The sequence below is a fragment of the Podarcis cretensis genome (assembly GCF_951804945.1).
Source record: "Podarcis cretensis genome assembly, chromosome: 8".
In the NCBI taxonomy this organism is placed as follows: Eukaryota; Metazoa; Chordata; class Lepidosauria; order Squamata; family Lacertidae; genus Podarcis; species Podarcis cretensis.
The window spans coordinates 27,992,696-28,019,833 of NC_137177.1; the positions used below are offsets into that span (position 1 = coordinate 27,992,696).

At 41.6% G+C, this 27,138-nt stretch overlaps 1 protein-coding gene across 3 annotated transcripts in view; it reads right to left on the reverse strand.

The window, feature by feature from the left end:
* The window catches only part of ARID1A (AT-rich interaction domain 1A), a 133,425-nt gene that overhangs the window by 8,587 nt on the left and 97,700 nt on the right, over positions 1 to 27,138 (reverse strand). For all 3 annotated transcript variants that reach the window (XM_079985884.1, XM_079985883.1, XM_079985882.1), the window contains 11 exons: positions 17,653 to 17,893; positions 16,737 to 16,826; positions 15,673 to 15,840; positions 14,499 to 14,817; positions 12,754 to 12,899; positions 12,551 to 12,660; positions 6,988 to 7,197; positions 6,335 to 6,539; positions 1,011 to 1,143; positions 715 to 884; positions 424 to 565 (listed from right to left, as the gene is read on the reverse strand). In XM_079985884.1, the coding sequence (XP_079842010.1) occupies positions 424 to 565; positions 715 to 884; positions 1,011 to 1,143; positions 6,335 to 6,539; positions 6,988 to 7,197; positions 12,551 to 12,660; positions 12,754 to 12,899; positions 14,499 to 14,817; positions 15,673 to 15,840; positions 16,737 to 16,826; positions 17,653 to 17,893 (1,934 nt within the window). The remainder of the gene's footprint in view (positions 1 to 423; positions 566 to 714; positions 885 to 1,010; positions 1,144 to 6,334; positions 6,540 to 6,987; positions 7,198 to 12,550; positions 12,661 to 12,753; positions 12,900 to 14,498; positions 14,818 to 15,672; positions 15,841 to 16,736; positions 16,827 to 17,652; positions 17,894 to 27,138) is intronic.

Genomic DNA, 27,138 nt, shown 5'->3' on the forward strand with positions numbered 1-27,138 from the left:
AATTTCTAGTCCTCATTGTCTGACAAGGCGGGGTGGTACTCATGTAAGGCTCCATAGTTCAGGAAACAGAGTCCAGCCATCACCTCATCTGTCACATTTTCTAGTCCTGTTCCACTAACACCACAATCCTTCAAAGCCTGCCTTGCCCATAACCAGCCCTCCTGCCACTTACATACTCCTGAAAAACATATTCACCTGTAAACTCAAACCTGAGACACATAAATTCTGTGAAAACTGATATTTCTGGGAGAAAAATGATGTGTTCATTTAGCAAATATTTGCATAACTGTGATTTGCTTGGTATAGCAGCATAGGGTCTGTATCTGTTTTCATTTTTGAGAACTGCCTTGTTCTAGGGGAGAAGTGGGATGGATGGATAAATCAATCAATAATAGAATCAATGCATCCAGTGTGAATACTCACCTCACTCTCTCATAAGGGCTATAAGGATAATGCTGCCTCTGCCCCATGGCCATATTAGTCATCCCTGGACCTGTAGCACGATTATAAGGATCACCCATACCACTGTTGGGGCCCTGCCCTGAGGACATAAAAGGATCACTTCCTGAAAGTGGAGAAAGGAAACCATCAATCTTCAGCAGGAAGACATGAAGCTATATTGGACATAAAATTAAAGCTATTTTGTTCCAAAGCTCCTTTCATGGGATTAGAGAGTTTAATGGCTCTGTGCTATAGTATGAAAGATAACATCACCTTTTCTCATACTGCCATATGGATCCTTTGTTTCATAGGACATGCGACCCATCATGTCAGAAGTATTCATGCTGGACTGGTACCCTGGGTTTGGAGTCATGGAGTTCCTCTTCTGGAAAGTAGGGTCACTGCCATCGGGAAAGGTGTCCTGAAGGCCTACTGAGTTACTCCTGAGCCAACAAAAGGAGGAACTGTTTTAACATGGAAGTCAATCAATGCAATCCATTAGAAAAGCCATGGCCAGGCACAGCAGCCTTTAGGCATTTGTTAGTAGCAGGAAGTTGACTGCGGAATACCTGATGCCTTGCAAAGGGGGCATTTGACTGTGTGGCGTAGATGCAGGAGTTGGGGGCTTCAAGTCTCCTCCTTCTGCCATGGAGCTACTGGTGGACTGAGGTGTCTGAGGACCCTGCATGGAGCCTGAACCAGCTGCAAGTAGAGAAGAGAGGCATCAGCTCCATGGTAAATAGAAGCTACTAAGAAAAACCTTGAAGGATTTTATAGCAATGCAAACTCTCAAAGGTAGTACTTCTTGAACGGGGAAGTGCAACTTCCTGAAATCCTAGGATATATTGGGAGTCAATGGTCATCATTTTTATAACAGAACTTGCTCTTTCCTACACACCATAATGCCTGTGACTATTAACCCAAATTTGCTAGGCTTAACTGAAAAGTGCTGTGAACTAGACCACAAAACAAAGTCTCCTAGGAGAAACAATGTTCTGAACTGCATCTTCAGGCAGGGAGGCAATTCCACATCAGTATGGTCCAGTTTTGCACATGGCCAAGAAAGACATGTTGATGGCAGATTAAACACCCCACTCCTAGTTCGAGCACCTCAAATAAAAGGTTCTAAAAGCACAGCACAGGGCATCTCCATTGGAGCCTTCCCAGGAAGTCCAAGACAAATTCTTCTATAGAAGGCTAAGGAAAAGGGATCAAGCAGCTACTCTGGACCGTTTGACACAAGACCACTGGAAACTGTCTGAAAATGAAGGTATACAATATCAAAAAGCCAGCTGTGCAGTTTATTGAGTTCTGCTGTTCCAGGCCAACCACAGCCTCTAATGGTGCCATCTCTCAGATTTATACACTCCTAGCAGCTAGCGAAAGCCAAACTCTTAATTAAGGTTTCCATTAGTTACCATTTTCGGCACTGATATCCCTTGCCTCAGCCTTGCAAGTTGATGAGTCATTTCAGCTATTCATTAAAATCCTCTAGAGGTCAGCTACAGGTCATGTTTGTTTACGCCCCACCTTCCTGGCACCCTCTCCCTCTGCTCCGCTGCTCCCTCCCAGTCTGGGGACATCTCCTGAGAAGGAAGGGCAGAGGCAAGCCCAGCAGGGAGCTTCATTCATAACCCCTCCCCTCACACCCTCTCCCCATTCATTAGCCTTTCAGCTCCATTCCGTTCCCCTGGGAATCCAACAAGCAAAGTCGCTGCTGCATTCTAATACACTGACATCAGCAGGAAGAGGTTTCGAGACATTCCCTGTGTCGCTGCCATTTGTTGTTCGTCCCCACCCCCTGCTGTCCCTCCCAACTCACAAATTTACAAACTGCTGGAGGGATGCCAATTCCATACACTGTGAATTCAAGCCTAACTGGCTGCACTTCCCAGGGCACATGTTGCCAGCCATTCATTCATAACTAGGAGCCAAAAAAAGCTGAAAGGGATTGGGGAAGGGAGGGAGAATCGTGGAGGGGAGAGAAAGAACAAGCTTATGCTGTAGCAGTCCAGGAGGCAGCATCTAACACACTACTTGTGCAGCACTGCAAGGAGGAGTTTAGCACCACAAATGCTTTAAGGAGAGTGGCAAAGCAAATCAGGACCTAGCACCACAAACGCACACACAATAAATAGGGGGGGTTTGCTGGCTGGAGAACCCTGGCATCTTCCACAAGCGAGCTGTTTGCTGTAACTGCAAGTTTACCCCTTCAGATATACCCCTAAGTGCACAGATCAGTCCCATCCAACCACAGGAACATGGCTTTTTCCAGCCACAAGCATTAGCTTTTCAACAGAAGCCAACAGAAACCAAAGCAACACAGGACATTTAGTTAAAAGAGGCCTGCAGGTAAATCAGCCAAGAGCCAGTTTTTGGAGCTGTACACCTCTTAAAGGGGTAATAAGTTCTAGAGAGCTAGCTATGGTAGCCTCTCACGGCAACTACAAGGAATACTGCGGCACTTTGGAGATTATTGCAACGTAAGTGTTCAATGCTTTCCTGTCCCACTACAGTTGTTGGTCAACACAGCAAAAATGAGCTGGATTTGTTATCCCCAATTAATGTACTTGTGAGTTTTTAAATTCATACACAGCCTCATCCTTCAAACAAACTTTCCTGGAGAGGCTTTACAATAAAAATGCAATAAGAAGATGTATACAATAAATGCAGCAAATGAAACCTACAACCATTATTTTTGAGGTGGTGGGTTAGGGATTATGGGTTTTATCCAACTGAGTTCTAGAGCAGACCTATTGTAATTAATGGACCTTAGTTTGTAATGTGCATTAATTTCAATTGGTCCACCCTGAACAGAACTAGGACTGGATATAACCCTATGAAACCGTAATGTTGACAGCCAAAATGACACCTGTATCCCTGATGCCTCCATCACATAATTTGCCACAGGGGCATCCCCTCACTCATGTGGTGTGGGATAGATAGTGTGTCACTCCAAGCAACATGTCACCACACCTTCTCACAACAACAAAAATTACTGTCCAGGAGGTTCAGGTTCAAATGATGCTGTTGCTATGCATCCTCTCCATAACATTAACTCAGAATAAGCAGCCACAGTATTTGAATATGAAAAGGATTCACACTGCAGAGAGCAGAAGACTGGAAGGATATCCATTTGCTCAAGAGAAGGGGAACAAACCAGCAGGAAAACAGTAGGTACAGATCCTATGATGTCTATCTCAAATTCCCACCATGTCCTCTTCCAGCAATGGATTTCAGACTGGGTCACAAGCAGGGAGCAAGAGTACATCACTACTCTCAGTGATATTTTTACTGAATCCCAGCTAGTGCATTCAGCAACCGAACAGTATTGGACTGCTCAAATATACAGAATGATTCCAAATGAGGGACTATTGTTTTGTGGAATAGTACGTCTTCATTGTACAGCAGGGGGGTGAGGAACATGATCTGGTCAGAGTTCTGGATCCTGAGTTCTGCCACCTCTGGCTGCACTACTCTGACAGGCATGCCATCACCATGATATTAGGTGATCCATTTTTCCTTTGCAAGGAGGCTTGGACTCAAGCTGCACAGCAAACACAGATCTCAGTCAATCCAATTGGGGCTTGAAGTCAATGCCAACCAGCTGATTGTGACTTTAAGCCAAACTTTTAGCAGGGACTGGCTCTGCTTGGGAACTCCCATGTTGAAACAATCCCAGCAGAGCTTGTATTTGGCATCCAATTTAAAATATGATGAATACAAGTCCTATTTGCCAAGGAACAAGAAGGAGCTCATTCAAAGGCTCCTGGTTGTTCCTCTGTAGTATTTATCTACCTCACACATGACATATACGATGCCAGGTTTGGAGCGAGTGGATGTGGCTTGAGGGGAACAGTCTCACAGGTCAAATTAAGACTCTTGTAGGCACCAATTAGATTTGAGGACCAAAGGTCCCAGGATCAACCTGTGACATCTTTAGTCAAAGGGATCATGTAGCAGGTAATGGGAAAGTTCTCATCTCACATCCTGGAAAGCCACTGCCAGCCAGAGATGACAACACTGGATTTGATGGACAAATCACCTGATTTTATGTAACACAACTCCTAATACATTTTTGGTTGGCTGCTGGATGTCATTCCTATTTGATACGTCAGCCCCCAAAACCTCTGACGTGTCAACTGTTCTCCATCATGCTGCTGTGAAGGAAGTTACTTCAGAATGTAGCTACAGGCATACAGTGCTGCCTTGTCACAATTCTTTAATATGCCCCCCCAATCGATTTCCACAACCATGATAGTAACACAGTGGCCGTGCTTGCAAGTCATGTTAAACCATGGTTTACTGAGCAGTAAGGAGCCACTGTAAGCTTTGGGCTCACATTCCCACCTTCTCCCCCCACATATGGCCAGGAGTATAATAGATGATCAAAGTTCTGAGAAATTTTCATGAAACAAGGATTGGTCAGCATAAGTAAAAAATGAAAGCAAAAGAACTTCAATCACAGCAGTGTTGCCTTAAGAAAAAGCAGTGCTTACCTTCACAGTGAAGGGGTGGGGGAGAAAGAAAAACATTTTTTTTACAGTGCCCAATTTGTAGTGGATATTAGTCTTTTTTAAAAAAAATCAAGTATATGGATTAGAGCTCTTCAAACATTAAGACAGCTAGTACAGTGGTGCCTCGCAAGACGAAAAGAATCCGTTCCGCGAGTCTCTTCGTCTTGCGGTTTTTTCGTCTTGCGAAGCAACCCTATTAGCGGCTTAGCGGATTAGCGGCTATTAGCGGCAAAGCAGCTTAGCGGCTTAGCAAAAGGGGGGGGGGAGCGAAAAAAATCGCAAGACTCGCAAGACATTTTCGTCTTGCGAAGCAAGCCCATAGGGAAATTCGTCTTGCGAAGTGCCTCGAAAAACGGAAAACCCTTTCGTCTAGCGGGTTTTTCGTCTTGCGAGGCATTCGTCTTGCGGGGCACCACTGTATGTTGAAGAACATTAATACAGCAGTAGCAGTGTATTTAAGCCAATTGTTAGTCTTGGTTCCCATTTTTCTCGTACTAGTCCTACCCTTTACTGCAACAATCCCAGGCTGCTAGAAAAGTCACAGCTATGTGGTTTGCAGAGATACAATGAGTACCACAGGACTACTAACAGAAAAAAGACATTTAGCGCACATCATATTTGGCCCATTCAGTTGAGCAGCATGTTGTGATTCTACAGGCAGCTGTGTAAGGACACAACATTATATGTAAGAAGTGAATGATATGTTGAAACCAGGTCTTCTCAAGTTCTATATCAGATACCAAAATTTTTGATCCAAACCATGAACCCATGAGAAATCTGCAATGTATCAGCACTAAATTTATCATTCCAGCCTTATAAAGCATACTTTTGGGTTCTAAAAAACAAGGTGTCAAATTTGAGATATACAGCAAGACGTTTTCAAGTCTTAAGCGAACAACAGAAAGAAAAGTCAACTGTTTCTACATCAGTGTATAATCCCAACATGCCATCCTTTATCTGAAAGAGCTACCCTGCCTGGAGCAGGCAAAAGCCACCTCCAGGTCTCAATGATGCTCTAACACCTTTACAAATGCAGAAAGGCTTACTAGATAAATCACATTTGTAAACATGCCTTTTAAAAATATATAACTGCCACAGTTCCACATTCTGGTAGAATAAGGACCCTGTTGAGCAACTGTGATATATTCATACAGGGTGTGGCCTACTAGACCCTGATCTAGACCAGTGTTTCCCAACCTTGGGCCTCCAGCTGTTTTTGAACTACAATTCCCATCATCCCTGACCACTGGTCTTGCTAGCTAGGGATGATGGGAGTTGTAGTCCAAAAACAGCTGGAGGCCCAAGGTTGGGAAACACTGATCTAGACATTGCAAGACAGGATGAATTCAACACTTCAGAAGTCAAAGTTGACTCACCTGGAGATGGAGGCTGTATTTTGGGTTGTGACTTCTTTGAATCAGTTGCAAAGATGTCTGGGGGAGGATCTTCTCCTCGCTCAATCTTACACTCAAAGGCATAGAGACACTGGATGTACTGCTTCTTCAGAGAGCTAGCTGCACTGCTGGAGGTACCCACATTCAAATTGGTTGCTAACTCACGCCATTTCTTGTTTTTGTTAACCTGCACAAAGCCAGAAGAGCCAACTTTTAAATCCAAGTCACATCTCCTTTCTAAAGCATGCCACAGGCAAAGTGATACCCTTCTCAAGTAGTGTTTAGGAAAGTAAGGAAACTCAAATACAAATCACCAGTTTCCTTCCTCATAACAAAGGATTTAAAAAAAAGCAATAAGCAATTTATTGTCCATCTTAGGGGAGCAAATATAAAAACACAAGTTCAAGAGGGGAGGGAGCACTAACAGTAGTATTACTACCCCAAACTGATGTAGTAATGTGAATAAAAAAACTGAATCAACCTATCAAGAATTTTGCTTATCAGGGCAGGGAATTTATAAATTAGATGTGGCCTTGTGCATCCATCCAGGGTTAATAAGATAGATAAACGTGTGTTGTGTGTAAGACGGACCTGAGAAAGGGAATCTTAACAGATACAAGCTTAAGTTAACTCACTTGAGTCAGCCCTCCAATCTCCTTCACAGAGACATAGAGCCGATACAGGTCTAGGGGTTTCCGGCCCACAGCTGGAAGATTGGTCATGCCCATTGCTTTCTCTTCAGTGAAAGCCAAATAGCGATCTACCCACATCTTTCTTTCTGGCTCACCACCCAGCTCATATAGTTTAGTAATCTTTTCATTTGTAGTAGTAGAGGAGCTGGATTTCTAGAGAAAAAAAGAGAGAGGAAGAAGCAGAGTAGAGAATCACACATTAATTTAAAAACAATCTGAGAAAAGGTAGGTCTTCGGATATCACCACATAACGCAGGGAGAAAAGCAATGACACCATTCTGATGTAGGCGCACCCACCCTACTTCAGTCTAAGTACATTGTGGAAATCTAGGTTAACATCAGTTGTACAATAATTACAAATTGGTCCTTTACTGCAAAGATGACACTGACATTGCAGTTTAGTAACATCCAGGTTTCATTACTGCAGTGCATTATATGTACAGCTGTCTCTCTAAAAACTTCACAACTATTTCAGAATATGATAGCCAGGTCATTAACTAGTCATGAATCTAGCCAGTGTGGTGTAGTGGTTAAGAGTGGTAGTCTTGTAATCTGGTGAACCTGGTTCGCATCACCGCTCCTCCACATGTAGTTCCTGGGTGACCTTGGGCTAGTCACACTTCTCTGAAGTCTCTCAGCCTCACTCACCTCACAGAGTGTTTGTTGTGGGGGAGGAGGGGAAAGGAGAGATTGTTAGCTGTTTTGAGACTCCTTAGGGTAGTGATAAAGCGGGCTATCAATTCCAAACTCTTCTTCTTTTATCTTTTGGAATCAACACATTATATCCATATTCAAATACCTTTGTGGTCTTCAAGTTTGTTTCTGGGTACAATTCAAAGGGCTGGTCTTAATTTATAAAGCCCTACATCATCTGGCACCATGGTACCCTAAGGGCTGCCTGCTCTTATATGAACCTGCTTAGCAGCTGAGCCATCAACGAACTTTCTTGGATGTACTTATCTCCAGAGGTTATGCAGGTTGCTACTAGACAGTGGACCATGGCTAAGGGTTATGCCCAAATGATGCAACTCCACCTGAGGAATATATGTCTAGCCTCTTTTTAAATCTTTTAGACTTGAAGTGAAATCTGTCCTGCTCGTCCATGCATTTGTTGATTAATGACTCTGAATTCATATTAATTAGCTTTCTGTTTCCATTATTGTTGTTTTATTGTAGTCTCATTGTTTAATTTGAATTAATCTCAATTTTCTGCTTTATTTGATGGCTACTAAAAGTGCCTTGAATTTTCTTTTTATAATGCTAGTTATTGATGTGCTGATACTATCTTTGCTGCTTTGTTTACCAATACAGGATTTTGGTTAATTTGTTCGTTTGGTTATTTTTGTTAGCCACTTTGCATGGGGAGGGGGCAGGTTGCAGAAAGGCAGTACATGAAAAATTAAATAAATAAAATTGCATGTATGCTAAATACAAACAAAAACACTGTAAAAACAAGTCTTAGAAACAAATGTAAAAGAAGTGTTAACCCTAGTAACTATGTTCAAGCATTACAACTTACGAAATAAAGCTGATTACAGAAGTATGGTGCATCTAAAGATGGCTGAGATCCTATGAAAGTTTAATTTCAGTACAAATGTGCCAGAAAAATGAAACATAATAATTTAGATTCAAGTCTTGCTGGTTACAGTGATTATGCAACAAGTGAATAGCCAATAAAATAAAAAGCCAATATAATGGGCTCCAGCAGAATTTCAGACATTATCTTTATGGGTGTTGAAAGAGAAAGATAATATTTACAAACAAAACGTCACATGAGTTTTGGGAAAGCTGCAGCCTCATTGAATCCTTACACAGAAGAAGCCTGGACTCACCAGTGACTTTCATAAACCACAGAGAGGGGTATGCCAAATAGTAAAACTTTCTCAGAATTGTAAGGCATGGCCTTATTTAAGTTGTCCCTCACCCAGCTCCCAGAATAATCAAGATGCTATGAAGAGCACTCTTCAGTAAACACATATTGTATGCTCCTGAAATGCAGGCTGCTGAGTTGTAAGTTCACATACAACAAGGAGAAGGGTCAGCACCTATGGACTGGTGCAGACAAGCACATTCACTGGTATGTCCAACTTCTCTCACAAACATCAGATCTTCTGGCAGTAAAGGAACTAGTTAACATTTCTGGTCTCTCACTGCAAAAAGGCTTGGTAATGAAGAACACCAACCTGGTGTTAAAAAGACCAGTCAAAGCAAGTTCAGCAACACTGTGTGAGAATCCCAAAATATTCTGTCTTTGAGCAAAGAAGCAATAATGGAAACAAGTCAATGAAGAGAAACTAGCAACACAACCATTCAATAAAGAGACAACCAAGGAACTAAGAGATCTGTAGTAGAAGCAGGAGGTTATAGAGATGGTAGAACTTTGTTAAAAAGCATGAAATGTGGATGCAGGTCAGCCCAGTATTATCTGAATGTAGTTGTACACAGGCCAGAAGGAAAACCTCTTGACAATGACAAACTGGCCTGGGGAAGAAGTGAGGATTTAGACAGAAAGAGAAGCTCCACTGTTGTTAAGAGTCAGTAAGAGATGTAGGAAACATCAGGGGTGAAAAACGGAACACCCACTTCCAGATGTCTCCTAATTCTGTTAGCCAACTTATCTTTGGAGGAGCAAACTACATGCACTATGTCACAGCAATAGTGTGAGACACAGTGCTTGCACAGCTTTGAGTTTTAAAATAGAAAGAAGGGGGTGTTAATATAACTTTCAAGCAACTGATCAATGATAGTATGCAGATTTTTCCAAGTCTGGAAGCACATGACCTGTTGCCATGCACTTTGAGATGTAAGGATGAATACCTCTTTGCACTCCCACCATGTATCAGGCTAGTGGCCACCATCCAAGCAGCTGTTTTGCTGGTGGCCCCCAAGCTCTGGAATCTGTTACCAATGAACTGTTAAAATCTCTCTCTTCAGGCAAGCCTTTTATTATTAAGATGTTACTTTAATACTAGCTGTCCATTTTTTAATCTGTCACTGTTACAACACTGTATTGTTATTACTGTCATTTTATTTTTCTGGAAGGGTAACCTGCTTTCACAACTATTGTTGAAAATGAATATACAAATCAGATAAATAGTCGCAAGTCTTAGATCAGCATTAGTTAAAGTGAAAGGCATTTCACCAAACAAAGGCAAGAAAGAAGACTTTAGGACAAACTAAAGTTAGACAACTAGTGGTCAAAGTTGCTTCCTTTGTCAGGGTCAGAATCCTCAAGATAACTTTGCTGTCTATGCAAGTTCCCAGCCAAAGAAGTTGGTAATCAGTTTTGATAATGTTCCTTTTGGGCTCCTAAGATGTCTCAAGTCGAACCCATATGGCATTCTAGCCACTACCTAGACAGATTGTTCTTCTCTTACTTTTCTCCTACTGCAGGAAGATTGTACTGCAGAAGAAAAGGCAACAGCTGACTCAGGAAAAACACTCCCAGGGAATTATTTCATTTAAGAGACAGGGAAGGTTCATTTGATCCAACATATGAGAGGATCACTCTCCCCAGTGAATTTTAGACTAGTTGAACAAACATTGGGGGGGGGGGCGTTTAATGGGACTAGGCAATGGCCCAATTGTCTGAGCATTAAGAAAATGTAAGCAAAATTTATTTGTGAAATGTACACTGAATTTTTTCATTAGTCCCTTTCCTTATGGCTCCAACCTCAAGCACTTGGAACTGCAGTCTTTAAATCAGAAAGCTGTGGGAGATACCAGGTAATCAAAGTCTAAGAGCAGTTTGAGTTTAAAGGAACCAGGCTTATTTGCCAGAGTTGAAAACAGACCCTATCTAGCTTAGTAAAGATCAATGAAGCTAACTTGCTTAGCTATGTCAGTATTTTGCTACGAGGAAGTCTGAAGGGTACAAGGAAGACTCTCTGAAGCACTAACTATGAGGCTCCTTGTTTAGTACTACAACAGCACTACTGTAGTTGTTAGATCTGGACTGAGAAAAAGAACAAAGCTTTATTAAACTACTCTACTATTCCTTTACTATTCCTCTACTTTGTTGCAATTAAAAATAACAAAGGTATGGGGAGAATCCTGCAAGGCTTTTTGGCACCAGGATGACAACCTCCTGGCCACTGCCAGGAGGTTGATACAATTGACAAATTGAGTTACGATCCCATATAAAGAGTTGTTAACCTTACAAGTAGGTTGCTACTGTAGAACATTGAAGAAGCTAATTCTCTAAGAACCAAATGTCTGGCAGAAGAAAAATATAAAATCACTGCATTTCCCTTATCATCAAAATTAACATTTAAGGGTTATAATAATCCTTGAGGGAAATATATCTCTATTCCAGATTGGTGAAAGTTGAGGTGCCAATGTAACATGTAATATGAATGAGACATCCTGCATAGAATTGTCCAAGGCCACATCTACTTGGGCTGCCGCAGATGTAAAATCAGAATATGAGCAGGCCACAGATACAATGTGCTTCCTATCCCCTTATCTACTCTGGAGCCAACTCTCTCTTTCTTCCTTAACCACAGTTAAAGTGTTTTGGTGACACAAACAGTAACTACAGTTTCCACTTAATAAGGATTTCAAACCCTGTTTGCAATAGCTCTTTTTGAATCCCACCCTCTATGATACATCATCAGAAGAAGAACTATACACTAATTCAGGTTGGCATTGAGGGACATATTGGAAATTTTGCCATTTTTTAAAAAACAAAAATAAATAAAAGTTATAAATCAGGTCCTAAAGACACAGAAGATGCATGAAGCTTGGGGTCCGAGCACCCACAAATACTTTTTAAAAAAATTCTCGCACAGCATCTTGTCATTTAGATCTAATCAAATATGATTAGTTGCTTCTGCTATTATAATAAACACTGCTACAAAGCTCTCATGGGGGAAGACTGTCGACTCCCATAACTAGAAATACATTTCTGTGCATCTTTGAAAGCTAATCCCACATAACCTGGCATGGCCATTCCACACACTAGAAATATAGACTAAATGCATAAGATACTCTACTCTTAATTCCACAGAGAATATCCACTAACGCAACAGAATGCAAGCAAAGGATAGAATAAAGTGCTTTGGAGTGAAAAGCTTTGTATAGCTGTAGAGCTCTTCATGCCTTAGGGCCATGATTTATTGGAGGTAAACCCCAGGCAAGAGGTACAATACACATTACTTTAAAAAGGAGAATATTATGCAGGCATGGTCTAAGTGTGTTCCAGGCACAATCCAACAAGCTTCAAAGAACCCCATAAATGCTTACGTGTTCTCTGAATTTGCACAAACAAATGCCTCATTTGGCAATCATATGAAGTTGGTAGTGCAGCTCTCTACAAGGAAATGATGTTGTTCAGCAACAATGTGGGTGGTAAAACAAGAAAAGCCTCATACTTTCAACATAACCAAATCACATAAGATAGAGTCAAATGCACACTAATAAAATCCAGGCTCACATTTCTTTAAAAACCAGTGCTGACAAACTACCTCCCAATATCTGCAGCAGCTACAGAAAACTTTTTTTTTACCTTCGACTTGGATTCAGTTTTGGGGGTTCCATCTGCCTTATTGTTCATTTTGGGAGCTGGTGTTAGTTTAACATCCCCGAGTCCCATCATCTCAGGACTTGCAGCCATCCCTAGAGAGTCAAACACCAACATGAAAATGTTTTTCAGCTTGCCATTCAAAAACACAAAGAACTTGGGCAGAAAGACTGGGTACAGCATCTTACCTGCAGAATTGTTGGCCATATTCCCACCCATTGGATATGGTGGGCCCTGGGGATTGAGCATGCCAGCCATGCTATTTATTCCTTGGCCATAGGGAGGCCCAGTTCCCATCATTCCTCCTTGGTTAATATGGGGATAACCAGATGGCCTAAAAACAACACAACTATATTAGAAATAGTCAACTGTGTACATTACCAACGAGCACTTGGCTAATAATGTGATTTTTCCTGATTAAATTCCCTATACAAACAGGTAGACTAAAGAGATCTTTCTCCATAGTGGGCATTCCTTAGTGTATCTCTGACTTGCTGTGTGGGTGAAAAAGTGAGACTCAGATCTGGGCTACTGAGGCAAGTTCAGCTCTTCTAAGGTTTAGAGGTTTGAGTTCTTTTAGCATCAAGATACAGGTGGAAACCATTTTGTGTGGGGGTTTCATTCCTGGCCCCCATGTGCATCGGTGGAATGCATTAAAGTGCACCCCACCCCATTCCATCCTCATTTTGCCTTCTTCCAGGTTGAAAAGGACCCACCCATTGGCGACCACTTGTCAACTGGACACGCCTAAAATTGGCACAGCCCTCTTCCCCAAGCTTCTCAATGCTGTGTATATTACTCACTGAGTATACATGCTCCAGATGCAACTGAAGCAGAGGCCTTCCCAATACAAGAGGAAAGAAACCCACCCCACTTATTTTATTGTCTCTTCCAGGTAACGTTGGACAGCAGAAAAATGAATTCCATTATAATCCAACAGAAGACACTACCCACCCCATCTGCCTTCCCTAACTCCCACTGGTTGTCAGTTTGTTTCCAGACCCAAATTAAGGTCTGATGTTAGTACCATATTGGCCCGAATATAAGCCACACTCCCCCCCCCCCAAATTCTGACCGTGAAAAGTTGAAGTGTGGCTTATATTCGCAACCTTACAAAAATGATCCAGTGTGCAGCTAGAAGCACAGCAAAGTGGTGCCCACTCCGCACATAGTCTCAAGGCGAGAAAGGGAGAGAGCAGGGAAGGGAAGGGGAAAGGCCACTGGCAACGCAGCGTGCCTCCCCCACCCCCGCCCAGAATGCAGCCAGGAGCGCGAGGTAAACAGCGCCAGGAGCATGGCAAAGCAGTGCCCGCCCCATGCATAGTCCCCCGTCCTCTCCCCCAAGGCCGGGAAGGGAGAAAGCAAGGAAGGAAGTGGCTTTAGGAGGGTATTGTCTCCCCCCCCCCGACTTGAATACGGTATTTAACCATGACTTAGGCCCCAAATGCGTCCTTCCCACAAACCCTCTCTGGTGTTAAGATCAGCAGGGGGCGGGGGCGCCTTGGTAGTTCTGTGCCCTCAGAAGCCTGGAGGATGGTATCCCGTGAGAGAGGCTCATCTGTGGCAGCCCCTAAATTGTGGAATTTCCTCCCCACAAAGATGTGTCTGGCATCTTCATTATGCAGTTTCTGCTGTAAGATGAAGATATATCTCTTTACTCTGGCCTGCGACACTTGATATTATATATACAAATACAGATGTTTAGTTCCACCTTATTCTTGTGACTGTACTTTGTTTTGGAGTGTTTTGGTAATAATTCAGTGCCAGTATCTGAGACTGCCTTTGCCTTTTCTGTATTGCAAATAGGGTGACTAACAGTATTTTACTCTGGATTTAGGGAAGTCTATTATGACTTATTTAAAGAGGTATTGTTTTAAAGAGCTGATATTCTAGGAAATTCTGTTTCAGAGGTAAGGGGTCCCCCATGGCTTACCTATTCTGGATTGAGTTGACGGCAGCAGCATGCATAGCAGCAGCAGCAGCAGCTTCTTGTGCTTTCCTGCCACCTGGTGGAGGACACATCCCAGTCCCTACTTGGGGAGGCATGTTTGCCATGTTGGGTCCATAGGGCCTATTCCCCATGGCAGCATGGCTCAATCCTCTCCCTGGAGGAAGCCCAGGATAGGGTGGTACACCAGTTTGACCATGGATCTGACTCCCTGCTCCCATTGGGTTCATGGTTCCTCCCATTCCTGGGCTTGGGTAATTTGCATTGGGCATAGCATTGTAGTTTGGCTGCCTGGGATATCCACCTACAGAGAAAAGGGGAGCATGATCAGTAAGACTAAAGAATATCCTGGCAATTCTTGCATTTGCATCCTGAGCCTGCATATTACAAGGGAAGATAAAAGATGGGAGAATGCTGGCTTCACAAAATAGTGTCCTAATGTTAATCTATTCCACATCAGTTCTTTCTTTCTTTCTTTCTTTCTTTCTTTCTTTCTTTCTTTCTTTCTCTCTCTCTCTCTCTCTCTCTCTCTCTCTCTCTCTCACACACACACACACACACACACACACACCACAGCTACATTGCAATATCAACCACAAAGCAGTACCCACATTATGTGGAATCTTTCCATGGATCATCCCACCAGAGATCTCATAACTAAGTTAATCAGCTAATAATTGTCAAAGGCTGGACTAATCAATAATGATCCAAATATTACGATGACTAGTTAGGTTACCAAAACTAACTGTATTGGCCAAGTAAAGTATGGGACACTGATGAAAAAATTAAGGGCTATGAAGTGGAGACAAAGTCACACTTAACCCCCTCCATTTCCCAAAATTTCTAAATGAATACTGTAGCACACATTTTTAAAATCTTCTGTTAAGTGTTTTCTGTTGATACTTAGTTTATGCCTAGACACTCCCAAGTTCAGATTCAGCAATAGTGGCTGAACACACCCACTGTTTACTTTAATCCAATAAACAACATCCATAAGAAAAACTGTAAACACACACTTTGTAGGTCAAGAGACAAGACTGCTCAAGCTTTCTACCCATGCATCTCATTGTCTTAAGCAGGTGTTCTTTATCCAACCACAGAAACAACACATGTTCACTGTTCATGCATTTTATTTGAAACACAAGTGTAATACTCTAACCTTGAGGCCCATATTGACCCCCCTGAGGTCCATAACTGCCCATGGAATTTTGTTGGTAAGGTCCCATCCCAGCATGCATCTGTCCTCCAGAAGACTGACGTGGAGATAAGGCTGACCCAGGCTGAGGGGAATTATACTGGGGCATCTGTGGAGTCCTCTGTATGTAACCTAATTAATAATGATTTCAAAGGATATTGTTATAAAAGCAGGATATGCAGTTCAAAACACATTTTTAAAAATAATTCGTTCTGGAAATCCTAAATTCTTCATAAATGACATGCCTGGTAAGGTTTTCACATTAATAGCTTAAAAACTTCAATGACAAATTCTCACATGGTAATTCCCTAGTCTTATGATAACTGTGGCACAGCACACTCTTATTTTGTAGCTGTCACTTTGAGGAGTTATTTATGATGACTGCTAAGTTATCTGAACCCACTGAGAATAGTGAGAATGGGGTGGCAAAAATAAAAGAAACATGGTACCCTATTTCAATGAATAAACAGAACAAGCAACAGCCAGCTGTACCAGATGCTAATGACAAATTTGCATTGTTCCCACTGATCACTATAGTTAAGAGGTTACATTTGAGTTTACTATTGGGCACCTTTGCACCTATTTTGGACTCCCAACTCCCATCAACCCCAGACTGTATGACCAATGATTATGATGATGGGAGTTTGGAAATCGCCAACATCTGGAAGGCATCAGGTTGGGAAAGGCTGTTGTAAGCAATAACCTGAGGTGGAATGGCAAAAGGAAAACAAGTATGGGGGGGTGTGTGTGTCTGTATCTAGCATAATTTGGAGAATGATGCAAACTGCACCATGGCAAAACTAAGTTTGTCACAAAAGCATTGTGTATGTTTCTAGTTCACATTCCACATTAAGGACTGTCCCAATTCCCTACTCTAATTCGTAAATCACCAGTTACACCTTTCATGGAAGATTATCATGTAAAAGCTAGGCATGTGCATCAGGACTGATCCGTGAACCACTGAGATGTTTGCTATATACAAGAAGCCAGGCAAAACAGCGCAACTGTCATTGCACACATGCACACACCTCTATCGGGAGTTATGGTTGACTGATTCATGGAGGGATGCAAGATGCTGTCTGATTGGCCACTAGGCGGTCGAGGTGGCATCTGGTTACCTGCACAACAAAGAAAAATTTGATGGTGAAGAACCGCATTTCACCCCACTCCCCACAAAAGCAGCTCAAAAAAGACAAACCTGAAAGTGGTACAAAAAGTGGCAGGGCCAGAGGGGAAAGTAGGTGGAGCTACAGATGTGGCTCTTACCTCTGTAGAGTTACCCCCAAAGTACAGATTTCTATACCCACCACATACTTCATCTAGTTAAGCAAGCAGTATTATAATAGGTGAAGAACTCATTTCAGCCAGGCAAAAGCATTCAAGGAAGCCCCAAAGAAGGCCCAGTGCAGAATGTGGCCTCGGGAGAGTCCCATGTGCCAGACAGAGGCTCCTAGAGGCTTGCATTCAGCCAGGCCTGAGGTTCCCCACCCCACTTATAAAGAAAGAAATTTCTGGCTCATAGCTTGCTTTATCCCTTAAAGATGAAAGCATGTAATAAAATGTATTTTATTTATAGATAAAGAATTTTTATTCTCATTCAGATAATGAAGTAGACCAAAGTCACCCAGGACATGGGTTCTGAACTCATGTCTCTACCCCATATTTATTTGTAATGTATTGCTAATATTGATATTCTACCTTTCCTCTACATTGTTCTATATCACCACCACCCTGACTTCCATTCTTCCTCACAATAACCCTGTGAGGTAGGTTAGGCTGCAAAATAATGAGATCACAGACCCAAGGTCACCCAGTGGACTACATAGCTGAATATGGATTTGAACCTGAGGTTCCTCACTCCCAGTCAGACACTCTAACCACCTTCCTAAAATAAGCAGTTTGTTAAAACTAAGAAGGTTGTGCCTGTAAAAAAGAAAGTTTTACCTGGTACTGCAGCAGGAGACAGTGGGCCAGAGCGTGACTGAGCAACACTAGCAGGAGATCCAACTGGTGAAGGGGAAGGTCCTCTGATGCCTGGCAAGTGAGGAGAGGTATGCGGAGAGAAAGGAGACTGAGCAGGGTTACTCTGCTCTCCTTGACTGCTAGAAATCCCTGATGTGCTTACGCCAGGACTCAGTGCTCCTTCTGTACCCATGGGCAGATCGTCTATTGAACCAGAGAGATCCTATAGAGACACACAAAGGAAAGCATGTCACAAGTAGAAGAGAGAGAATGCTACTATACATATATCTACTACAGAATTTATGGGATTTTTCCTTTAGACGAAGACCTAGGTTGCTATCAATAAGGAAGGCTGCAACATAGTTCCGGGTAGAAATAAATCCTTTAGATGAGCAATTCCTACAGTTGCAACAGTGACTTATGTGCTACCAAGTGGAACTGGAAATTGTCTGACTGTAACCAGGAGTGATGTAATTTTGAAAATCTTGGACTACCCTCAAAGGGTGCAAGAGGAGATGCTACAGTCCATCATGCCCAACATCTCAATGAAACAAACCTAGTGGCATCCTAAAAATAAAGGCAGTATTTCCTGATTCCCAGTTTTGACTAGCCTTTTGTTAATCTAGTGTTCTCCAGATTTTTTGGACTACAACTCCCAACAGCCCCAGCAAGCACAGATGCAGTCCAAGACATCTGGAGTTGTAGTAAAAAAATACCCTAATTCCAAAAGATCTGGAGGCCACCAACTTGACACTGAAAGATCTCATCTTTCATAAATCTGTCAACTTACAGCCATTATACTGCTTTTTACAGCATTACTTACCAACAAGTATGTCTTATGAGCAATAGTACATCCTGTTAATGTTCAATTTTTACAACTTATTTCTATCAAATCTTCCAACTGAAGCCCCCTTGATTCTTGTCCTAAGTTCCCTACTTGTACTTTGCTTCATTACACCATACTATGTGCAAGGTAATGATAATGTCTCCAGTCTCTTCATCCTGCACAAATGATTCTATAAACCAAGGCATGCCAATTCAGTTTTGTTTTCAGTTCTATATCAATGTCTCTGCTGTGATGGGTTGACCAGAATGACACAAAACATTTGCGTGATCCATTGGTAGACAGAACCATCTTATTTTCATTATATTATCTTGCTTCTCAGGATTCGTGCATTTTGGCAGCAAGGACTTCATGATGCACTTGAACCACCCATTTTTAATCAATGCACCACAATGAGAATACATAAGCAGGAGACGGAATGATATGTCTGGCTGCCTTGTTGAAGCACTCTGGTTGAAGGAAAGAGTTATACAGAGCTTTTATTCATTATTTGTTAAAAAGAGCCAACTGAACTCATTATGTGAGAAATGGAGCTTAAGTTTGTAGACAACCTATGGAGCTTGTATGCTATGGGTAGACATGAAGTGCAGAGTACCCTCCTGATCACGGCTACCCCAAGGTAATGCTTTGTTTCTTGAGAAAGCTGAAGGACTAGTACAGAGAGCAGGAGGTGGGAGCAGGGCTTAGAAGGAAAAGGAGAACTAGGCTGTCCAAGTGTCCATGCTGAACTCTCAGAAGACATTTAAGCAGCCTAACTGATGGCTTCTTGCCTATCTCTACTACAGAAACACACACTCTGAAAGTATGAAAGAAAGCAATTCAGTGCTGTCTAATTCCAAAACACACAAGCAGCTTCCATCACAAATTACACAGAGAAAATTATACTGAATTAGCTAACAAAATCCTATGCAATCTCCAGTATCTACACTTCAGATCTTTGCAAATATAGTACAACAAGGCTCTGACTATTAGTTAAAAGGAGGAGAAATGAGTGGTGGCCCTACAAGATACCTAAATTTCACTTAATTGGTGGTCATGCTTGAAGACTGACTGATCAAACAACTAATGAATCTAGCAGGCATGTGATGGGAGAAGCGCATCAGAACGAAGCAATACACTGCTCTTCATTGCAATCCATTAAGACAGTTTGGGTGCCACAACAGAATATTTGTTACAGCCATTTGCGTGCAGATTACTTCCTGCAAGACTATGAATGTTATGTTTCTCCAAGGAAAGTACTTGTAATGAAAGATGGGATTGTTCATAAAATTCCTATAAACAGACCTTTTATGAGATCCTATGATCTCTCTACTGATGAGCACATGTATGATGGAAAACAATGCTCTCAGTCTAAATTGAGAAAGCTAAACTTGAAAGCAATATTCAGTCTAGCTTTAGACTCTTAAATGCTCAACAACATTGGTCTGAAATTATTAAACTGAAGTCAATTTTATAGTATTTCTTAATGGTAAAGGCCTTGTGGCAATTTCATAGTACACAAGAAATTCTACAGTATTTCTTTTGGCCTGCTAATTAAACAGTTAGTTGTTATTCCAATCCAAAGCCCCTGTGGTTGTGCTCCATTTAAAAAGGGCATCAAGGTCCGCCTGAACTGGTCATGAACTGGTGATCTGATTCCAGGGCAGAATTCAGTCTTGCGTCACCACCCAGCTTTGGCTAAAGGAGAGGATAGCAGGGAGACAAATAATAATAATGATAAAAGAACTCCATCGCACTGCAAACTGTGGTAGAGTCAGAGTAAAACCACACAGCTCAGTGCATCTTTCATATGAAAGGCCCACTGAGCTGAATGGGAAGCTGCATACGTGAGATCTCAAGTATCACCTAGCTGAATCTGACTGTATCTGCCTTCTCCAACCTGGTGCTTTTCTTATGTTTTGCACTACAACTCTAACTAGTCACAGTCAAGAAGGCCAATGGTCAGGGATAACTGAAGTTATAGTCCAGCTACAGTCTTATTTCCAGCTCTGGATGGTTTGTCAGCTACAGCCCCTTTTGGACAGACTGACTTTGGACACTCTACACTGGGCTGCCATTGAATATAACTTCTTCATCCCTGTTCTAAAACACTGACATTGGTCACCAGTTCATTTCTGTGCCCAATTCAATGTGCTCATGCTAATGCGTAAGGCCTTAAACAACCTAGACCCCAAATATGTGTAAGACTGCCTCCTTCCCTACAGATCTTATCAGGTCAGGAGAGTGGGCTCTGGGATCTTCTGGATTAGGACAGATAATAAATTTGATTATGATGATGATAACAATCATCATTTCACTCTCACACACGTTTGCAGGAATTGTTAAACAACAGTGCCACAAAACCAAGGCAGGGTTTCATACACAAACTTAACAGAATCAAACACATTAGCTATAAACTCAGAATATACACTTTTGACCTAGGAAGAATAAACAGAAACTCACCAATACAATTTAAAATCTTTGAGACCTGAACACACACACACACACACACACACTGTATGTTACTTTAAACTCCACTTGCAACATTTAATACTGATTTATTTTTTGAAGGGGGTTCTACTCATTTACACCCTCATCTAGTGATGACCACAAAGGCCTAACTGTGTATGAAAGACCTGTGTGGAAAAATTGATTAATGGTTTTTTATTTTACACACTTACAAGACCATAGAAGTTATTAAATAGTTACTAGTAGATATCTGGAGACATGAAATTTACGTCTGCCTGAAATTTTACTTTTGGGGGTTATGGGGAGATTTTTTAAAATAAAAATTCAGCTCATTCAAGTAGGGAAATTGTTTTACTGGATCATTTTGAGCAGTGTTTGAAATTAGCCAGGAACATTTTATGACTGACGTGGATCCAACTGTGACCACCATGTGGAGATCTCAGGATGGCAGGTTAGCGACTGGGGAAAGGAAAATGTCACTTAGAGAAGGATTTGAAATATTTTCCTTGAAGCTTGAATTTATTTTGTTCTGGAAGGTTTTAGTTGATGTTTTAATGTGTTGTAAACTGCTTTGATATTTGTTCTGCAAAATATAAAGCGGTATAGAAATGATGATGCTGATGATGATTTCAATTGCAAAACACACAAACAAAAAAGCCCCCGGCGCCTAGATATTCCATTGTGGCGACTGTAACCTAGGTTTAAGGTGCCATTTGGAGATTAGTTTATACAGTATATCAAAGCTTCTAACACTGATTTTGAGATATGACACAGTACAGCTTTCCCAGATGTTGCTGGACACCCATCACTCCCAGTCAACATGGCAAACAGTAAGTAATGATGATGACGACCATAGTCCACAACATCTGGAGGGCCCCATACTGCTATATAGTGAAAAATATCCCAAAGCCTAAGCTATGTGATTCTTAGGGCCAAGTGCTCAAGGGCTGCTTCAGTCAAGCTATGGTGAACTGTATTGCACAGATCAGAATATACAGAGTGAGTCTTTTAAAAGAGGCCCTGTGGAACATGTGTACTCTGTATCCACAGGGCCTCTTTTGAAAGACTCACCCTGTATAAGCAGTAATAATCCCTTCCATCTATGGATGGCTCTTTTTTGGTATTTGGTTACATCTGGAGTTGACACTCTGATTCCCAGAAATATTTTGAGATGCACTAGATAAAAAGTATAGCAAGTTCTGATACAATAAAATATTTGTTCTGGAACATTTAAGAAGAGGCCCTCCTCTCCCCACAAAACATCCGAAATATGATCTTCAAGGGTGATTTGCAAAGCTTCCTTCTCCTCAACCACCAATTCCTGGTCTGACAAGAACAATAAAAAGACAGGGGTGACAATACCAGGAAATCCCATTTGGATTGCATTCATTTAAGAAAGGTCTGAATAGCAAAACAGAAAGGGAGCCAATGACATTTTCATTCATCTTAAACAGAAAGCCTATTCACATATTGCCCTGCACTTCCAAACACATGAGTGATGAACTACTTGTATACATCAGCACCTTAACATTCAGGTTGACTGAGACAATTTAAGGGAAACCATTCTGTTTTATAGGAAGGGACTTCTCTGGTGGAGTTACAGCCATAAGCTCAAACCATGTGAGCATCACTTCACACAAGCAGTTATCTGGGTAGATGTGGTGATCATGCCACATGGGTAACATGTGAAATCAGCCCTAAGGAAAATTAATCTATGGACAAAGATGAACTTTCATTGACACTTGGCATCACCAATGCCTCCTCCAGCCGGGCTTTCTATTGAAATCTTGGGAGAGCAGTGATGTTACAAACTATGGAAATAAGAAGAATATATACAAATGTTGCTTCCTAAGGTTTTTCTTTTAAAATTGCGGGGAATGAACACCGTTTGTGTGTGTCTGCTGATTAAATAGTTTCCATTTTATGAAGTTTGTGGTCACTTTTAGATTATTAACATCTAGAATGACTTTTCAGTTGGGGCCACAAGAGTGTCATAAAAACTTATGGAACCTGTAAATAATAATTGCCATAAGAGTTCAGAAAGGAAAGGAAAGGAAAGGAAAGGAAAGGAAAGGAAAGGAAAGGAAAGGAAAGGAGGGGAGGGACAATGTATTGCAGGTCATCAGAAGTAGTAAAAGATTTAAATTCAAATTCAGTGGTACCTCAGGTTAAGTACTTAATTCATTCCAGAGGTCCGTACTTAACCTGAAACTGTTCTTAACCTGAAGCACCACTTTAGCTAATGGGGCCTCCTGCTGCTGCCGCGCCACCGGAGCACGATTTATGTTCTCATCCTGAAGCAAAGTTCTTAACCCGAGGTAATATTTCTGGGTTAGCAGAGTCTGTAACCTGAAGCGTATGTAACCTGAGGTACCACTGTATATGTTTCCAGGGAAGTAAACCGGTGGAGCAGTTTAAAGGTCTTTTTACAGAGCAACTCTGAACAATGCTAAACAAAGCACTCTTCCCTCCTTTTCTCAATACAGCCAATAAAGCAAGGGAAAACAGGAGGTGCAAATCAACAGCAGTAACTCTGCCAGCATGAAGGAAATGTCTTGGTCTGGAGAATTTCCTCACGTGTTTCCAATGTGTTTTTTATGCATTTTATTGCTCATCTGCCATGCAGATCAAAAATGTTGGAGGGATTCCAAGTATTTCACACAGAATCTCACACTCCAGGCTGGCTGCAACCCCAAAGCCTCTGTTTCTTCACTTGAAATACTGCCCAGTGTTATTTTGGGATGTGACCTGATAGCGGAAGCCCACAGGGACTCCGAAACTATAACTGTTCCAGCTGCGATTGGTTGCCCAATTCAACCTTATGCCAGCAGGAGTTTGTTCGTGCTGCTGGTGAATAGGGAATCAGCCGCTAACACCACCTTTTCATACCAAAAACAAAACTATGGCTGAAATCAAACAGCCCTCAAAAGGGAGGGGTAAGTAAGGCTGCCTCAAAGATGAAAATGGAATTCCCAGTACAGCCAAACACAAAAGAGCTAGATAGTTTTGACTCAGAATACACCTGCAGTTCTTATTATTCTGAATTAAAAGGTGTCAGATTTTGTTAAGAATATTAGACTAATAATATTCTTAGTATCAGGGCTGATTTTTGGCCCCAAGCTGCTTTAACAGTAGAGTTACTACTCTAACAGCACATATTCCAGTACTATTTTCCCTTCTCTGGGCATTACAAAAAGAGTCTCAAGGTTCCCAGCACTCTCAAAAAGGGATGAATGTGTGCATGCTGTGCCACAACTAATAGGGTCCATTGCAACAGTATCAAATTCCAGTTTAAAATGTTAAATACAAAATACTGGAAAATATGTTCATTTTCCCAACTTCTTTATTTTGCACAAACAACATATTTGTTGATTGCTATTTGGGAGTGAGCATCTAAATATGCCTGCTTGCAGCTGCAACCTACTAGCATCTCAGGTCTGTAGACATTACCTATGGGAGAGAGTGGGATTCAATTTAACTTTACAAATACAACAGGATTCCAAGGAGTAATAAGGTTGTACAGAATTTGGGTTTAATGACCACAAAACATTTCATCCTTGTAAGAATGGATTAGTGCTCACAGTTCCTCTTATTATGGCATAGATGTCACTATACTTTTAACTGCATGCTCCAAAAAGTCTTTCTTATGAGGTTTTGCAACATGGTGGTAAAGCCTTTGGTAATGACTGGCTAACTTGCTCTACTGTCACACAGGTGGAAAAGGGACAAGGGTCTCCATCTACCATTGGCTAAGCTACTGATAATTATAAAAGAGGAACACAAAGACTTTCACAAAAGGAGGGGGGGAACCACAGGCCTAGGAATATAGGAGAAAGGAGCCTGAAATGAAAGTTTGGATTTGGAAGAGGGAAAGAGAAGGCTGAAGAAATCTGATAGAAAGAAAACTGAGGTAAAATTATATAATGGAACCACCGAACAGGACCTACAAAGTATTTACATGTTAGAAAAAAATTAGCTACAAGTGTTCCCAAACGGCATAGGATGGTATAGAATAGGTGCTCAGTGGTGCAGAATTAATGACATACGACCCTGACATTTACACCTATTCAAAACTGTTCCCTCACCTTTTAAGTTATATGGTTCATGCAAGGCAGGTGTTTTTAAGCAGGTTTCTACATTTTCCATCTCCACAGCAAGCTAGCCATCACTCTTTGGAGAGCACAATGAGTGATGCATGATGAGATTTCCTCCAAACCTTGATGCTGCGAAGGTGGACTGAGATCACCCAGGAAGTTGTGCAGTGATTTCCCCTCAGATCCAAACACAGGAGAACAGGCTGGTTGGCAACTGTGTCAAATACCTTGGGCACACAGAGCCAAAATGGCAAGCATATCTCTCTTATTCCTACTCTGAAGCATAAGAGAAGTGGCAGGGAGCCTCCTTGGCTGCTGTTTGGCAAAGGCACTCTGAAATTGTTCACTGAACAGCAGATAAGACCGCACACTCCCTGGCTCTTTCCTGAAGGAAAGGGTAGTGGGAGGCTTCTCTTGACAGCTGCTTGGAAGTGAATGGAGCACCACTGCCAAGCATTAGCCAAGCTGGAAGGAAAGGGGGAGGGTGATCCCAATTTCTGGCTTGACTACCAAGGCCAGCCATAACATGCAAACCTCTGACTGTATGAAAATGTTTGGAAATGTTTTGTATCAAAACTTGGTCACACACTTTCTCTAATGATTCTAGCTCTATTGCATAAGCATAAACTTGCTATGAAGATGAACATGGGTGACTAACATATACTGTAGTGTCCTCCATACATTGCTGAACTATAATAACTCCAACCAGCTCTACTGGTTAGGAATGATGGGTACTGTAGCTCTTATTGAAGTCACAACACTGGCTATCCCTAGAGTAGATCAAGTCAACTTTTCTCATCTACAAGAGGCTATCATACAGAAAAGCACTCTTATTCACAGCAACCAGAGGCTCATCCAATGTTTTCAAATTTTATGTGTTCTCGTAGAGTGCAGGTGTACAAGCATGAGAGGGCCACTCAGATAGTTACCTTGTAAAACACTCTTCAAGTGGAGTTCAGATCAGAAATGCTATGGTTTAAAAATCAGAATCAGCATTTCTATTTGCAAATTAACTGCTGGGGAACTTATTTTTTTATTTTAGGTAGCGGTGGAACTTGGTACAACCTAAAACATTATTACGTATTACAAATGAAATGATGCTGACTGATATGGGGGTGCTTTTTTGCATATTAGATCGAAGGAGGAAATCCAAGATGTATTTTCAAACTGAAATTAATAAAAATAATAGCAAGTTTAAAAGCTAAACACTTTCCATAGCTTTAATAAAAAAGGCAAAACTTTGCACCTAGGAGTGGCGTTTGAAAATGAGTACTAGCAATGGTGCCCACCAGCAATCTGTATTATGGTTTTGGCCGATTTCTAACTTCATTTGAAAGAGCTAGTGTTCATAATTATAAAGATACCTGCAACAGCAGAAACAGATGAGAAATGAGGCAGAACACAAAAATATAAACATATCCAAAGTTATTTTAAGTCATGATTTTCAAGCTCATGCAGGAAAATTATTCTCTAGTTTCAAATGAATAATTTCCAAATTAGGATAAACCTGTACTGAGAAGTTTAGTCTTGTATCCACCAAATTTGCTCATAGCAAGAATGATCAAACACAAGTAAAAACTGAGACAGCTTGGGTTGATTACTTGTACAAGTGGTACCTCGGTTTACGAACTTAATCCATTCTGGAAGTCCGTTTTTAAACTGAAACTGTTCTTAAACTGAGGCGCACTTTCCCTAATGAGGCCTCCCGCCGCTAGTGCCCTTCCACTGTTCAAATTCCGTTCTTAGACCGAGGTAAAGTTCGCAAACCGGGACACTACTTCCGGTTTTGTGGAGTTCGTAAACCGACTCATTCAGAAACAGGACTGTTATTAAACAAAGGTACCACTATATTGCAAATGATATGGTGTGTGTGTGTGTGTGCCAATTCTCCTTGATCTCTCAGTGGCTTTTGATACCATCAACCATCTGGATCAGATCTGTGGACTGGGAGTTGGGGGCATCGTGTTCCTCTCCTATCTGCAAGACCATTTCCATAAAAGAGCATGCGGTGACTCATGCCTAACACTTTGGTAACTGAATTGTGAGGTCCCATAGGGTTCTAATCCACCCAATAGATATAAG